The sequence below is a fragment of the Fukomys damarensis genome, unplaced genomic scaffold (assembly GCF_012274545.1).
Source record: "Fukomys damarensis isolate Sample0158 unplaced genomic scaffold, DMR_v1.0_HiC HiC_scaffold_12, whole genome shotgun sequence".
Classification (NCBI taxonomy): Eukaryota; Metazoa; Chordata; class Mammalia; order Rodentia; family Bathyergidae; genus Fukomys; species Fukomys damarensis.
In genome coordinates this window covers 5,319,110-5,336,189 of record NW_022900924.1, presented here as the reverse complement: position 1 = coordinate 5,336,189, position 17,080 = coordinate 5,319,110, and the positions used below count along the sequence as shown (strand labels likewise).

At 40.3% G+C, this 17,080-nt stretch overlaps 1 protein-coding gene across 6 annotated transcripts in view; it reads left to right on the top strand.

The window, feature by feature from the left end:
* Prr14l (proline rich 14 like) overlaps positions 1–16,467 on the top strand; it is a 67,437-nt gene extending 50,970 nt beyond the window's left edge. For 4 of the 6 annotated variants that reach the window (XM_033762345.1, XM_010603853.3, XM_010603848.3 and 1 more), the window contains 2 exons: positions 10,875–10,946; positions 11,698–12,040. In XM_033762345.1, the coding sequence (XP_033618236.1) occupies positions 10,875–10,946; positions 11,698–11,959 (334 nt within the window). In that variant the 3' untranslated portion in view covers positions 11,960–12,040. Of the gene's footprint in view, positions 1–10,874; positions 10,947–11,697; positions 12,665–16,289 lie in introns of those variants that run through there. The other 2 variants (XM_033762347.1, XM_033762346.1) reach the window with 2 other exon arrangements.
* The last annotated feature ends 613 nt before the right edge of the window (positions 16,468–17,080 follow it).

Genomic DNA, 17,080 nt, shown 5'->3' with positions numbered 1-17,080 from the left:
GCCTGCCTTGCAAGGTCAAGGACCCAAGTTCGATCCCCGGTACAAAAAAAAAAAAAAAAAAAAAAAAAAAAATTAACAGTGGAAAGGGGAGGGTAGGCAGTAGCAAAAGGGAGACTGCAAATGATCAAGATTAATCTAATTATGTGTACTACCAATTTTTGAAAAGCAAGACTCAGAAGGGCGCACAATATGATTTCATATATATGAAGTGCCTAGAATAGGCAAAATCTTAGGGGCAGAAAATAGATGAAGTGGTCAACAGGTGGTGAGTGTAGGAGTGAGTCAGAACAACTGGTACACTTTTTGCTTTTTTTTGGGGGGGGGTTGTTTTGTTTTTTAGATGGGCTCACATTTTGTATTCCAGGGTGAACTTGAACTCGCTGTGTAGCCCAGGCTGGCCTTAAACTTGGGGCAGTCCTTCTGTCTTATGCTCCCGAGTGCTGGACTCACAGGTGTGCACACATTTCCATTTTTAGGTTACAAAAGTATTCTGATTTAGATAATGGTGATCAATAAATAACTCTGACTATTCTAAGAAGCCACCAAACAAATTGTACATGTTAAATAGGTGAATTTTACGGTATATGAACCATGACTCCTTGGAGAATGATACAGAGAGGAGATGTATGATATGAGCATAGAATATCTTGTCACGCCATAAAGTAACAAAATAAAAAAGGAAACAAGATGGATTACTAAGAACAAATTAAGGCAATATTGATCTGAGTTAAAAGATCTAGGGACATTGTATTGTTTGGGAGAAGAATAAAACTGTTGATTCACTTCATAAATTCTGTGCTCATTAAAATTTTTTCCAACTATTGAAAGACTGTATAGTTTCCAAGCCAGGAGAGGGTAATAAAATTGAATGTACCTCGTAACAGAATGCCTCAGATATATGAGCCTTGGGTTCTATCTGCAGCACTGCAAAATTTAAAAACTGGTGGCGGGGGATGTGGCTCAGTGGTGTTGCACCTGCCTGGCAAACAAAAGGTCTTGAGTTTTATTCCTGATACTAGGAAAAAAAATTTTGTTAAAGAAACTGAGAAGGTGGCACACAGAAGCTGTAAAATGAGGTAATCTTTATTTTGAGGCAAGGTCTTGTTAAGTAGCGCAAGCTGGCCTTGAACTTGTGATCCTCCTGCCCCGCCGCCTGAGCAGCTGGGGTTGCAGGCCTATGACACCACACCTGGTCACCATGTGCTCCTTCCAGAGCACGGTCCACTGTGGCTGGGAACAAATGTGGACTGAGACTCGGCTACTTAACATAAAGCTGAACTTTTACATACTATCTACGATAGAATTACACATTATGTTATCTGTTCTATATGACATATAATAGAATCATCATGTTACATTCTGTATATCATGTATTTTTATATAAAAGTCCTTATTAAAAAAACAAAAAATAAACATTCATATAAAATCTAGATTTTTATATGAAATTTTAAAATTCAAAAACTTTGGCACAGGGTGTGAGGATTTAGCTCAGGGGTACCACCACTTGCCTCGCAAGCACAAGGTTCAAAGTTTGATCCCCTGTACCAAAAATAAATGAGGTAATAGAGCTAAACCCAAATAAATATTTCTCTTAATTCTGTTTTTTTCCCATTGTTTATTGATACATTTAAAGCAAACAGTGCAGTTACATTTATCAATGGGATCTTGTACCTTTACATGGTATGAATTAGTGCTTATGTTTTCCCCCTACCCCTGCCCTCCATTCGCCCCCTCCACCATCCCCTGTTTACGAACACTTCGTTTCCATTTTTTCCTTTTTTCACATTTTTTTCTTTTCCCTTATTTCCTTTCCCTACTCCCACTTCTCCTTTAGCAATTTTCTTCCTATTTCACACTATCAGTTGTACCATTTGAACCTTATTTACACTTTTAGTTTTTCACACCGGAGAAACTATTCAGTATTTACTGAAGTATGTCTTCTTTTTGTTTTTGTTTTTTGAGACAGGGTCTCTCTGTGTAGTTCAGACTGCCCTCACTATGTAGCCCAGGCTGGTCTCAAACACACAGCGATCCTCCTGCCTCAGCCTCCCAAGTGCTGGGATTACAGGCATGCGCCACCACGCCCAGCGAAGTATGTGCTTTTTTGTTTGTTTGTTGTTTGTTAAGTTTATTGGTACTTTTTCTGCCTTTTTTTTTTTTTTTTTTTTTTTGCTTTTGCTTGTTGCTTTTTTTATTTAATGTGGGAGATCGAACTTGGGTCCCCAGGAGCTGGAACCACTGAGCCAAATCCCCCACCCTGGTACTTTTTAAGTATATAATACAGTTACAGTCATCATTGTGATCTTGGACCTTTACATGACAGATCTTGGTTCTCACTTTTTCCCCATACCCCTGCCCTCCCTTCACGCCCTCCACCGGCCCCTATTTGCAAAGACTTTGTGTCCATTTTTTCCTTTTCTCATATTTTTATTTTCCCTTATTTCCTTTCCTCTCTCACTTTGGTGTGTCTTATTTATTTCACTTGAGTATAGCCTCAGTGTGCATCTATTTAGCTATAAATGTCTTTAGTTTCTCATTCTTTGTGGCTGAGAAGTACTCCATTTTATAGAAAAACCACATCTTTATCCAGTCTCCAGTTTATGGGCATTTGGGTTGTTTCCAAGTTGTACCTATTACAAACTGTGCCGCTATAAACATGGGTGCACATACATCACTGTGGTATGAGTCTTTGAATTATTTTGGGATAATACCCAACAAGGGATAACTGGGTCATATGGGACCTCTAATGCTAGTTCTTTGAGGTATCTCCATATTGATTTCCACGGTGGTTGCACCAGTCTGCACTCCCAGCACCAATGGAGAAGGGTTCCTTTCTCCTCACAGCCCCACCAGCATTTGTTACAGGTTGATTTCTTAATAGCAGCCATTCTTTCTGGGGTAAGGTGGAATCTCAGTGTTGTTTTCATCTGCATCTCTTGAATGTCCACTAATGTTGAACATTTTTGTGTATGTATATATATATTTGCTGCTTTTCCTTCTTTGAGAAATGTCTGTTCATTTCAGATGACCATTTTTGAACCAGGTCTTTGGGGGATCTGAATTTTTTGAGTTCTTTATATATTCTAGATAGTAGTCCTTTGTCTGCGGAACAGACAGTAAAAATTTTTTTCCACATTGTGGATTCTCTTAGCTCTGTTGGTGAATTCTCTTGCACTGTAAAAGCTTTTTAATACAATGCGATCCCAGTTGTTGATTCTTTGTGCAAGTTCTCATGCTGCTGAGGATTTTGTTCATAAAGTCTTCTCCTATGCCAGTGTCTTTGAGAGTTCTACCTAATTTACTTTCCAGTAAGTTTAGTGTTTCTGTTTTGATATTTACATCTTTAATCCACTTGGATTTTAGTTTAGTGCATGGTGAAATATAGGGATCTGGTTTTAATCTTTGGCAAGTTGAAAGCCAGTTTTTCCAAAACCTATTACTAAAGAGGCTATATTTCTTTTGTCAAAGATGAGGTAGCTGAGTATGTCTGGTGTTGTTTCTGCATCTTCTAATCTATTTCATTGACCCTCGGGTCTATTTTGTTGCCAGTACCATGCTGTTTTTATCATATTGACTTCTTGACTTCGTACTATAGTTTGTTTGTTTGTTTGGTTTGGGGGTTTTTTTGTTGCTTTTTTTTTGGTTTTTTGAGACAGGGTCTCACTATGTAGTTGAGACTGACCTGGAACTTTCTACGTAGCCCAGGCTGGTCTCGAACTCACAGTGATCCTCCTGCCTCAGCCTCCCGAGTGCTGGGATTGTAGTACAGTTTCAAGTTGGGAATTGTGATACCCCTTACCATGTCTTCTGTTGCCTAGAATAGTTTTTGCTATTCTAGGTCTCTTCTGGTTCCACATGAGTTTTTTTATTGTTTTCTCAAGTTCTGTGAAATATACTGTTGAATTTCAATTAGGGTTGCATTGAACCTGTATAGCAGTTTTGGAAGTATGGCCATTTTTGCTATGTTGATTCTTCCTACCCAGGAACAAGGGCTGCCTTCCCATCTTCTTATATCCTCTTCTGTCTCTTTTTTAAGAGTGCTGTAATTTTCAGTGTAGAGGTCTTTTGTCTGTTAGATTGATGATTCCTAAATATTTCATTTTTTGGATGTTATTGTGAAAGGTATTGTTTCCCTAATTTCTCTCTCAGTGAGTCTGTTGTTCATGCACAAGAAGGCTATTGATTTTTGAGTGTTGACTTTGTATTCAGCTACTCTACTGAATCTGTCAATTAAGTCTAGAAATATTTTGGCAGCTTTTTGGATCTTCTGTGTAGAGTATATCATCAGCAAATAGTGACAGTTTAGCTTCTTCCTGTCCTATCTTCATTGCTTTTATTTCTTTCTCTTGTCTTACTGCTGTGGCTAATGTTGCTAGAATTATAATGAACAAGAGTGGTAATAGTGGACATCCTTGTCTTGTTCCTGATTTTAGTGCGAAGGTTTTCAGTTTTTTACCATTTAGAATGATAATTGGCTGTTGGTTTTTCATAGATAGCCTTTATCAGATTGAGATAAAGACCATTTGTTCTAATTTTCTGTACGGCTTTTATCATGACTGGGTGTTGAATTTTGTCAAATGCTTTTTCTTCATCTATTGAGATGATCATATGGTTTTTATCCTTGACTCTGTTAATATAGTTTATTACATTTATTGAGTTACGTATGTTGAAGCATCCTTGCATCCTAGGGATAAATCTGACTTGGTCAGGGTATATGATCTTCTTGATGACCCTCTGTATTCTGTTTGTCAGTATCTTATTGAGGATTTTTGCATCTATGTTCATTAGAGAGATCGGCCTGTAGTTGTCTTTTTTGGATGGATGTTTCTCTGCTTTTGGAATCAAAGTAACACTTGCTTCCAGGAATGAATTAGGAAGTATTGCTTCCCTTTCAATTTCATTGAAGAGTTTAAAGAGTAGTGGTGATAGTTCTTCTCTAAATGTCTTATAGAATTCAGCGGTGAAGCCATCAGAACCTGGGCTTTTCTTTGTTAAATTTTTAATTACATTTTCAATTTCACTGAATATAATTGGGTTTTATCTTCTTCATTCAACTTTGGAGGTTCATAAGTATCTAGGAATCTGCCCATTCTGTATTTTCCATTTTATTAGAGTACAGGTTTTTGAAGTAGGTCTTGATGATCCTCTGGATTTCTGGTGGATCTGTTGTGACTTCACCTTTTTCATTCCTAATTGCACGAATTTGAGCCTTTTCTTTCCTTTTTTTGATAAGCTTGGCTAAGGGTTAATCGATTTTATTTATTCTTTTGAAAAGCCAACTCTTCAATTCATTAATTTTTTGTATTGTTTTCTTAGTCTCCATTGCATTAACTTCTGCTCTGATCTTGATAATTTCCTCCCTTGTATGAGCTTTTTGTTTGTCTTGCTCTTCTTTTTCTAGGACCTTAAGGTTAAGCATCATGTTGCTTATTTGAACTCGCTCTGTTTTCCTAGTGTGGGCATTTACTGCCATGAATTTCCCTCATAGAACTGCTTTCATTGCATCCCATAGATTCCTGTATATTGTATTGGCATTATCATTTAATTGTAGAAACTGTCTAATTTCTTCTTTAATTTCCTCTGTGACCCAAAGGTTGTTCCACAAGGTGTTACTTAATTTCCATGTGTTTGTGAAGTTCTTGCAGTTTCTTAAGCTATTGATCTCCAATTTAATTGCAGTGTGGTCTAATAATATACAGGGGATAATTTCAATTCCTTTGTATTTACTAAAGCATGTTCTATGAGCTAACCTGTGATCTATTTTGGAGAATGCCCTGTGTGCAGCCAAAAAGCATGTATATTCTGATTTTGTGGGGTGGAACACTCTAGACATCTCCTAAGTCCATGTCTTCTAAGACTTGGTTCAGTTCTAGTATTTTTGTTTTTTTTTTTTTTTTTTTTTTTTTTTTGTCTAGATGATCTATTTGTGTCAGTGAAGTATTGAGGTCCCCAACTACAATTGTGTTAGTGCTTATTTTGTTTTTCATATCCATTTTATTTATTTTGTGTAGTTGGGGGCATTAGTATTCAGTGCATATATATATTTATGATTGTCATTTCTTCCATTTGTATTGTTCCCTTCACAAGGATGTAGCGGACTTGTCTCTCTTAATTAGTTTTGGTCTGAAATCTACTCTGTCTGCAAATAAGATAGCTAACCCTGCTTTTTTCTGGTCTCCTGTCCCATGGAGAACTGTTTTCCATCCTTTTACTTTCAGTCCATGAATTTCTTTGTAGATTAAGTAGGATTCTTGTATATAGCATATAATTGGAATTTGCTTCTTAATCCATTCTGCCAGCCTGATTCTTTTGATTGGTAATTAAGGCCATTAACATTGATGGTTATAACTGATACGTATTGACTTTTCATTGTCATGTTACTTTCCCGTTGTTGGTTCTTTTATTTTTTATTTTTTTCCCTTTCCCTTTTAATTTCTTGCTTGCCTGGTATATTCCCTCTGTTGGCCTTAATGGAGTTGTGGCCTTCATTTTCTTTTTCCAGGTTATTGTTTAGAAGTGTTTGGAGTGCCAATTTTGTTGTTCATAAAATTTCTCAGGTGTTCTTTGTTGTGGAAGTATCTTATCTCCCCATCAATTTTGAAAGATAGTTTTAAAGGATACATCAGTCTAGATTGGAGGTTGTTTTCTTTTAGGATTTGAAGTACCTCACTGCAGGCTTTCCTTGACTTGAGGCTTTGTGTTGAAAACTCTGCTGTGTCCTCCGCCTGCCTCATACCAAAAAAAAACTTTGGCTGGTGATTTAGCTCAGTGGTTCTGCCACCTGCCTTGCAAGTGGAAGGTACTGAGTTTGATCCCTGGAACAAACAAAAAAATTGTCATCACAGTTTTACAAAAAAAAAAACCAAAAAACTACCGTGATTCCGATGGGCTTTCCTTTGCATGTGATTTGTTTCTTTTCTCTAACTGCTTCTAGTATTTTGTTCTTCTTTTGGGTTTCCGAGATCTTGATTATTATGTGTCTAGGTGTAGATATTTTTTTTTATCTTCGTTAGTTAAGTCCTATATCCCTCACTTATCTGTATTTGAAATTCTTGTTCTCTGTTTGGAAAGTTTTCTATCATTAATTTTGTGGATAGTTTTTTTGTTTGGGTTTTTTTGTTTGTTTGGGTTTTGTGTGTGTGTGTGTGTGTGTGTGTGTGTGTGTGTCATTTGCACTTTCTCCTGCTACTTCATGGATTCCTATCAGTCTTATATTATTCTTCTTTGCATCATCTAAGAGTTGTTGGATTGATTTCTCATGGTCCTTTACTGTTTTTAAAAGATCTCTCTTTTCATGGTCACTGAGCACAACCCTATCTTCTATATCTAAAATTCTATCTTCACATTCATTCATTCAGCTGCAAATGCTTTCTATAGAATTTTTAATCTGTTTCATGGATTTCATTTCTTTCCTATGTTGGGCATTCAAGGTTTCCATTTCTTTCCTATACTGGACATTCATGGTTTCCATTATGGTCCTGAGCTCATCTATTTTCTTTCTGTTTTTCTATTCTAGAGTCTTTCATTCTTCTCACTATTTCTGTGGTTATCTGCGAAATTATTTCTGTTTTGAATTTTTCTAAAGCCTCATTTATCTTTTTTTACTTCTGTGCTATCAATTCAGGTTGTCTAGATGGTTGACTATCAAACTTTTCTACCTCATTTTCCCCAGAGTTCACCTTTGGTGAGGTGGAAGTCTGTGTTTGTGCCTTGTTTAGATGTCTTCTCATTTCTATTTTTGTTGTTGGTACTGTCCTTGGTTTAATTCCTGAGTTAATACTTTGATCTTCCAGATATAGCTGGTCTTTAGGTTTTGAGTCTGTAATGACTATGAGACAATCTCATTTTCATTATACCAGGGAGGACAATTGATTAGATCAGTCACACCACCTTATCCCAGGTGATACAATCAGCAACACATTAGCATCAAGGACAGTTTAGAAAATGACAATTTGTGGTAGTTATTGATCTATCACCTTTATCTGTGTGAATGAAATTAAAATCGAGGACCAGCCAGGTGTGATGGCGCACACCTGTAATCCCAGCACTCAGGAGGCTGAGGCAGGAGGATCACTGTGAGTTCAACACCAGCCTGGGCTACACAGTGAGTTCCAGGTCAGTCTCAACTACATAGTGAGACCCTGTCTCAAAAAACTAAAAAAACAAAACCAAACAAACAAACAAACAAACAAACAAAAATATATATATATATACACGCACACACACACACACACATACACAAAATATGTTTGTAGTGAATAACCTCTTTACCCTTCAGGATGGGGATTTATAAGGAGTTGGGGAGGGGAGGGATAGATAAGACAGGATAAAGAAAGGTTAGAAATGAGGTCAGAGGACACAGGAAGATCACACAAACTTTAGGAGGCTGTTGAAGAGAAGAGGAGGAGACAGAACAAAATATATACATGAACAGAACAAACAGCATTGGGGAGGCTGGAGACTGTAATCACTTTCTTTTCAAACTCATGGCATTTGAGAGAAGAAAAGGAAAAGAAAGAAAATAAATTCAAATTAGAATAGAAACAGGAACAAAAAGGGAGAGAAATGAAGATCAAGGTGGGAGAGAGGGAGAGAAAGAAAAGATTAAAAATGGAAAAAATTTTTGAAAAAAAAGATAAAAATTTTTAAATAAAGATAAGACAAAAATATTACTTTGAAGATAAAAAAATAGAAATAGAGGGCCTCCTTCAGGATATGCCTCTGTTGACACAATAGACAGTGTGGGCAGGACTGTGCAGTTCTCAGCTAATTAGTCTCAGCCAGCAGCTGTCCCCTGAGTTTCAGGCTGAGTTTTGGCTACAAGGCCCAAGTTCAGATCTCTGACCTCCTGCTGGGGTGAACTCTGCGAGGCTCTCCTGCAGGTTCCCACTGACTTCCCCTGAAGGTAGACCAGGTTCCGATGTGAGATGCTGGTCCTACAATTTACCAGCTACGGTGGTGTGGTGTTCCTTTATCACAGAGATTTTCTTCCCTTTTCCAGTGGATTTCACTTTTCATCTAGGAGCCTCAGAGAAGCCCTCTTTCTCTTGTTCTGGGGTGGGGGGCATGGACAATGAAGGGGCGGGCCTACCAGAGGCTCTCACACCACTTCTGTGTTCCTCTGTTGCTCTGCACTGAAGACTGTCAATTCTATTGGTATACTAAATTTTGTGAAGTTGAAGATTTCCAGCATAGTAAAGAAAATCTAGTACATATTGTTCATATAAAGCCCATCTCTTGTTGCAGAAAAATTGAGAGTAAAAGACTGTTAAAGGTTGGGTTAGAAAATGAGTCTGTACTCTTTTTTATTTATTTTTTAATCTTTATTATTAAGTTTATTGGTGCATTTTGGGTGTACAGTACAGTTACATTCATCACTGGAATCTTGTACCTTTACATGACAGGTCTTGATTCTTACTTTTCCTCAATCCTCTGTCCTCCCTTTAGCCCCTCCACCCTTCCCTGTTTACAAAGACATTGTTTCATGTTTTCCTTTTCACATATTTTTTCTTTTCCCTTTTTACTTTTCCCCTACCCCTCCCACTTCCTCTACTCTTTTAGACCTTTTCTTCCTATTACACGATATCAGTTATACATTTTGATCCTTATTTACACTTTTAGTTTTTCACACCAGAGAAACTATTCTGTATTTACACGTGTGACTTATTAATTTCATTTAAGAGTATGGCCTCAATGTATATCCACTTAGCTATAAATATCTCTAGTTTGTCATTCTTTATGGCTGACTAGTACTCCATTCTATTTAAAAACCACATTTTAGGTGGGTGTGGTGGTGCACGCCTGTAATCCCAGCACTCGGGAGACTGAGGCAGGAGGATCACTGTGAGTTCGAGACCAGCCTGAGCTACATAGTGAGTTCCGGATCAGTCTCAACTACACTGTCAAAAAAACCAAAAAAAAAAAAACACATCTTGGACTGGGGATTTAGCTCAGTGGTTCCGGCACCTGTCTCACAAGCACAAGACCCCAAGTTCAATCCCCGCTATCAAAAAAAACTTTTTTATCCAGTCTCGTTGTTGGGAAGTTGGGCTGTTTCTAAGTTTTAGCTATTGCAAACGGTGCCACTATAAATGTGGGTGAGCATATATCACTGTAGTATGATTCTTTTAATTCTTTTGGGAAGCTACCCAGCAGGGGAATAGCTGAGTCAAATGGGGCCTTGAATCCTAGTTTTTTGAGTTATCTCCATATTGATTTCCACAGTGGTTGCACCATTCTGCACTCCCACCTACAATGAAGAAGGGTTCCTATCCCCACAGTCCTGCTAGTATTTGTTATTGGTTCATTTCTTTATAGCATCCATTCTTTCTGGGTTGAGGTGAAATCTCAGTGTTGTTTTCATCTACATCTCTTGAATGACCAGTGATGTTGAACATTTTTTCATATGTTTATTTGCTGCTTTTACTTCTTTGAGAAATGTCTATACATTTCAGATGCCCAATTTTGAATTGGGTCTTTATATTTGGGGGAGGGTCTCATTTTTTTGAGCTCTTTGTATGTTCTAGATAGTAGACCTTTGTCTGAGGAGCAGGTGGTAAAAATTTTTTCCCACATTGTGTGCATTGTCTCTTAAGCTCTGCTTGTGATTTCTCTGGCAGCCCAGAAACTTTTTTAAAAGATGAGATCCCAGTTGTTGTTTCTTTCTGCTAGTTCCCATGCCACTGAGGATTTGTTCATAAAGTCTTTTCATGTGCCACTATCTTCAAGAGTTCTACCTAACTTATCTTACAGCAAGTTTAGTGTTTCTGTTTTAATATTTATATCTTTAACCCACTTGGATTTTAGTTTAGTGCATGGTGATGTGCTCTTTTTTTTTTAGAGAGCACTAACAATGTATGTATTTCTCTTTTCAGATTAAAGAAAAAAGAATTTAGTTTAGAAGAAATATATACCAACAAAAATTATAAGTCCCCTCCTGCAAATAGGTAGGTATCTGTGGTTGGGAAGTGAGAGATATGTAGACTTGTGCAATTGTTGATGTAAATCTAGTCCTTTCACTTTAAAAAGAGTACGTGTTCAGTTCTGCAAATACTGGGCCTTTGATATAGCCAGAATTGGTGTTTTTAATTGCCAGCACCTGCATAGAATAGTCAGTGATAACATAAGAAGGAAGTGTACATGAGGTTCTGTGGACAGAGAATCTCATTCAGGACCTTGTGCTTGAGAGGCAGGCGGTGGCACTACTGAGATTCAGCCCTGTAATTTTGTTTTTACCGAATACGCTGACTGGCTTCTTTTGACTGATAATTACTGATCCTCAAGTATGATTCCAAACCAAAATACAGAAGCAATTCACTTGATCACTTTTGGGCCTGAATTTAGTTAATTGGTGACATTTACTAAATACCTGTTTTGGTCTAGGATGTAGCAAGCCTTCTAAGAGTTTGTCCTAGGATTTTATTTTTCCAACATTGCTAAATAATAGAAGAGAGTTGGAAACAACGTAAATATCTTTTTTTAAATTTCTCATTAAACTTTGTTGTTTTTTGCTTTGGTTTGGTTTGGTTTTTGGTACCAGGGATCGAACTCGTGACCATGTGCTTGCACAGAAACACATTTCATTCACAGTTGAGTAAGGATTTATTGATACAAGTAGCTTTCAGCTCTGTTGATTGGAAGTGTTGGTGAGCTATATGAGTGAGTCTGTTACGATTTTGTTTTGTGCTCCAACCTCAGGTGTTTAGAGACCATCTTTGAGGAACCCAAGGAACGAAATGGTACACTAATCTCAGTCAGCCAACAGAAAAGAAAGCGAGTTCTAGAATTTCAGGATTTTACAGTCCCGCGAAAGAGGAGAGCTCGAGGTAAAGTCATGTTGGGTGGCAGCTTTACCAGGGCACAGAAGGCAGCTCTGCAAAGTCGAGAACTGGATGCTCTTTTGATACAGAAACTGATGGAACTGGAAACCTTCTTTGCCAAAGAAGAGGAACAGGAGTAGTCATCAGGCTGTTGAGAAGCAATTTGGTTGGAGCTCTCAATCTTGGATCTTTCCAGACCTCCCTGAAAGAGGTTGCCTAATTTTGCCCTATTCCCAAACTACTCAAGATGCCCAGTCCAAGAATTTTTACCTATTTCAAGGTGCAGCCTTTGAGGGAACTGGTGATGGAGGGTCCTGTGTTTCTCCTGCTGAGTACTGAACCTCAGGAATGCTCTCTCCCCTGGAAATGGTCCCGAGTAATGTCCGGCCGCCTCTTCTCTATCTCTGCCATCCACAGGAGGAAGAAGCCACGTATCTTACGCAACACTAAAATTCCAAGGACTCACAGCATTTGCGCGTCCACACGAAAGTTCTGCTTTGTTTACGGTGGTGCTAGACCAAGATTACTTAGAAACATGGTCCAGGGAAGGGGACCTGACGTCCTGTCCTGTGTGGAATAACCAGCTCGTTTTGGTAGTGGGGGGAGAAAAATGAGCTGTTGTATTTTCTAATTCTGTGAGTCTGTCTGCCCGGAACTGTTAATGTGAGTGTGTGTGTGGCTTTTCCCCATTGTTTTCTCCCCTCTGTGACTATGGGTCACTAGTGCCAGAGGAGCCCATCCAGGCCCCAAAGTAAGTTGCACTTTCTAATGTTGTGATGTTGATTATTTTCATTTTATTTCTTTTTTCTCTGCGTGTGTGTGTGTGTGTGTGTGTGTGTGTGTGTGTGTGTCACTGCTGCATGTTTGGGGCCTTTAAATGTGATTTTAAAACAATTTTTTTAAGACATTAAGGAAAAAAGTAATACATGTCTTAAGAGAATATATGACAGGCATTCAACCCAGTTGATTGGTGCATGGAAGACATATTTCTTATTTGTGTATTTCAAGCAATCCCTCTCTATCTCTAACTTTTAGTGTAGTTCATTAGAGGGAGCACTTTTTAAAATATGGGTTCTTATTCCTGCCTATTAAGTACACATATTTATTTTAAGAACATAATTAAGAACAGATTTCTCTCAGAATCACTTAAAAAAAATGCGAAGACTGAGTGTGGTTTCATCTGAAATGTTAGTGTGTGGCAAAGTTGGGTACACCGGCTCGGATAGTGACAGAGGCCAACCTCGAAGGTCCTCAGCTATTCAAGCAGCTTACGCCAGGAGTGAAGAGAAAGTTGGGGTAGCAGTGCATACCCAGTGATGCATTCTTGGAGTGGGATTCTGGAATTCCGCAGCTAGCCCTCTGAGAGTACCTCACGTATGCCGATCCTGTGTCAGACCTACTGGAAGTATTGCTGAAGCCAGCACTAGCAAAGTTTCGGGGTTTGTGTCTGCTGCAGTCTGTGGGCAGCAGGATACTATGTAGGCAGCATGCCCAGAGGTCTCATTTCTGTCTTTCCCCCTGAATCCTTTTGTGCACTTGCCTCATTACTCCTCCTCTCCTCCTCTTGTGGTTTCTTTTTTCTTCTTCCTCTTCCTCTTCCTCTCTCGCTCTCTTTTTTTTTTTTTTTTTCTTTTTTGGTGGTACCGGGGATCAAACTCAGGACCTTGGGCTTGCCAGGCAGGTGAGGTGCCACTGAGCTACATCCCCAGCCCCTTCCTGTCTCTCTTTTAAAGTTAGAGTTCAGGGCCAAGGATGTAACAAAGTGGCATCGCGCCTGCCTTGCACATGCAAGGTCCTGAGTTCGATCACCAGTACTAAAAAAAATTGGTTAATTAAAAAAATAAGAGTTCAGAGTTAACATTCTTTGGCTGGAGTAAGGTGCTCAGGTCAGCCACAGGACACTGGTCACCTCTTCCCTTCCTCCCAGGGGCCACCACCATAAAGCAGCCAGTGATGAAACTGTCAAAGCTCCAGGGACCTTTCCCAGCCTGTTAGAGAAGAGTGAGTGATGCCCTCTGGAGTGTTGGCCAACTCTTGTAGGACTCTTTTGCTCCCCCGTGTGTTGATGGGGAGATGGGGTGTGGGTAGGGGTCACTATGTGCCTTTCCTTTACAGGTTGATAGTCTGTGCCACACTGGAGCAGAAAAATTGACATAAGCAGGAAAGAAAATGTGCCATGTTTGTCTTCCAGGCTTGCCCCCTCGGACATAGCAGTTAGATACGTGGGATACACACTTGGTCAGCCGCAGAGACTTCTAAGGCCATAGCCCCAGAGGGGTAAAAGAGAACCAGTTTCCTCACTGGTTCTGAATGATGCAGCCAGATTCCGCTGTTCTACATGCATTTTGCCCAGACCATGTGGACACAGTATGTTTCACCTCAGTATCTCTCCCTCCCACGGGTTTTAGACTGTCAGCACTTCTTTCTGTCGTTTTGGTGGAGGAAATCGAATGGGTTATAACACTGTACCCTTGTACAGATGTTTAGAGAGCTCCTCCTGGACACGTTGCAAAGGAGCAGTGAGTTGACAGAGCCCTGTGTGCCGGCTCCAAAGCCAGTGTAGCCGAGGCAGCCCTGTGGCAGGCAGGTTACCCAGCAGAGGGAAGTAGGGGTGGACACAGCCGTGGTGTCACAGCCTGACAGACATGCGGTTCCAAGCTAAGCCATCAGAGGTGTGGTCCTTGAAAGGACTGGAGTGTTGATCTGGAACATTGGCATTCAGGAACGAAGGGCCAGAGGAGCAGAGACCGGGAAGCTGCTCCCAGGCCAGCCTTGCCTGTCCTTGAAATCTGTGGCCTACTTTCTGGCGAGGGCCTCTCTGCTCCAAAGTTGAGATGGAGGCCTCATCGCAAAGTCGAAATTACTTACATGTAGTTGACAGTCAGGTTCTAGCCACACTTAGCAGCATACGTCTTCACATCATTTACCCTGATCCAGCCAGACTTGGGGCTGGCAGTGGTCCCTGACCCCACCACCGTCCCAGAGCTACGGGGTGAGCGTGTCATGGTGAGTACCATGGTTGGTACCGTTTCTGAGAATGGGGACTTCTTACCCCAGGTGGTGGGACATCACCTTTAACTACAACTAACTCAGCCATAACTCACCTCCCGAAGTTTAGTGTTTTAGTGTTTGTCAGAGAAGAGAGGAGAAATCTCAGGTCCAGTCAGGGTTCTGCCCGTCTCCTTTTCCATCTTTCAGTTTTACCTGTAGTGGCCTCTTCCCGTCATAGCCCTTTCTATTGTTTTTGGTTTTTTTCCCTCTTAGGCTTTCCAGCTCCATTTCTCCTTTAGTTTGAAGGCACCTCATCACCTGTTAAAATATTGTGTTCGCTTTTCCTTACTGAACTATAGCTGAGAGGTGCCGTGGGGAAGACATGTAGTGTTTGCCTTACTCGGAGCCTGAAGAGCTCAGACACTGATGCTGTGAATCCCAAAACTCAGTGCTCCTCCAAGAGCTGTGAAAATCATGATACTTTGACACAATTTTGCCTGAAAGGTCCTTTCTCGTGGGCAGTAGAGTCAGCCTGAGGTCAGTGTCGGATCCCACCCTGGGCATGCTTGCCCGTGACTCGTCCTCTGGCCACGAGGCTAAGCCAAGCAGCAGCAAGTTTGTAAGACTGTGGCAGCAGGTCCAGGGCTTCGGTGCAGCCAATGGTTGCAGAGCCATTGCCCCAACTCTGAGCTGGGATTCCATCTCATCACCTGTACCATGTCCGTGAAGATCCAAGGAAGACCAACTTTTAGGCAGTGATACATTTTGCCCATTACCTGGGGAGGAGAGAAGTATGTAGTTGGTGCTTTCTTTGATATCCTTGTTTTGTTTTATTTCTGTAAGCTTCTCCCTTGGAAAGGACCTCTTAAATAACCGTATTGGGGGTGGCTGTATCCAAAGTGTAAAGAATTGGTACAGAGTATCCTTGCCTGGATTCATGTAAGGAGTAGGCTCCTTGACAGAACTGTAGAAAGCTGGCTCAGGAGAGAAACTTTCATGTTACCTTCTAAACACCTTAAGCAGCAAAAGCTACCTTGACGGTGAACCGAGGGGACCCCTGTGTAGCCCACCATCCGACATAGCGCCCTAAGATTTGATGCTTGTTAACTGTCTTTGCAAGGCCCCCGGTGGTGCTGAATTGGATTTGAATTCGCAGTGAGAGACCTCCACACCCCCGTGAGCTGGGATCTGGGCCAGTGAATAGCTGTCTGAGTGTTTCTGTATTATCATGGTCAGTAGTTCGGTGACATTTGTACATTTTTGGTAACATTGGCATATGGTGCCCCTGCGATTCCTTTTTTGTTTGGTAGTTTGTGACTACAATGCCCACTGTTATGTGTGTTAATTTATGAAAATAAATTTTTTTGAAAACCTTTTGGATAACTCTAAAGACTTTTGTTCTTACGGCTTGGTAATGAGTTTAAAAAGTTTACCTGCAATGTCATGAGGTTTTTGTTGTTTTGTTTGTTTTTTTAACAGATTCCAGGGATATATATATCACAAGCATTAACCACTCCATAGTGGTCACTATTTTCTGAAAACTCTTGTAGTCAGAAGATGTGAGCTCCATCTCTGAGGGGGCCTCCAGGGTTTGCAGTGGAGCTTTTTAAAATGTACTCAGCAGCCAGGCGTGGTGGAGCATGCCTGTAATCCTAGCACTCAAGAGACTGAGACAGAAGAATTTCCGTGAGTTCAAGGCCAGCCTGGGCTGCATAGCAAGACTCTCTTTCAAAAATAAAATAAAATAAAGTAAAATAAACTGAATGGTAGCCAGTTGTCTGTTTTGCCAGGGAATGTGGTGTGTAGAATCAGTAGTACTTCAGATCTGAATCATACCCAATTAAATTGGGTCACTGGCCAAGTATTTCAGATGTAACTTTTAAGTAGCATGACTTAGCTGGATGTGGTGGCGCATACCTGTAATCCCAGCACTCAGGAGGCTGAGGCAGGAGGATCTCTGAGTTCAAGACCAGCCTGGGCTACATAGTGAGTTCCACGTCAGTCTCAACTACATAGTGGGACCCTATCTCAAACACCCCCCAAATAAATACATAAATAAATTGCATGACTTAGTGGGGCATGATGGTACATGTCTGTAATCCCAGCACTCGGAAGGCTGAGGCAGGAGGAACTCCATGAGTTTGAGACTGGCTTGAGCTACATAGTTCAGGGCCAGCCATAGTGAGTTTAATAACTACACAGCATATTTCACATATTATCAAAATATTTGGAATAAATCTTGCTTTCTGATAAGGCTGGGAGACTAGGGC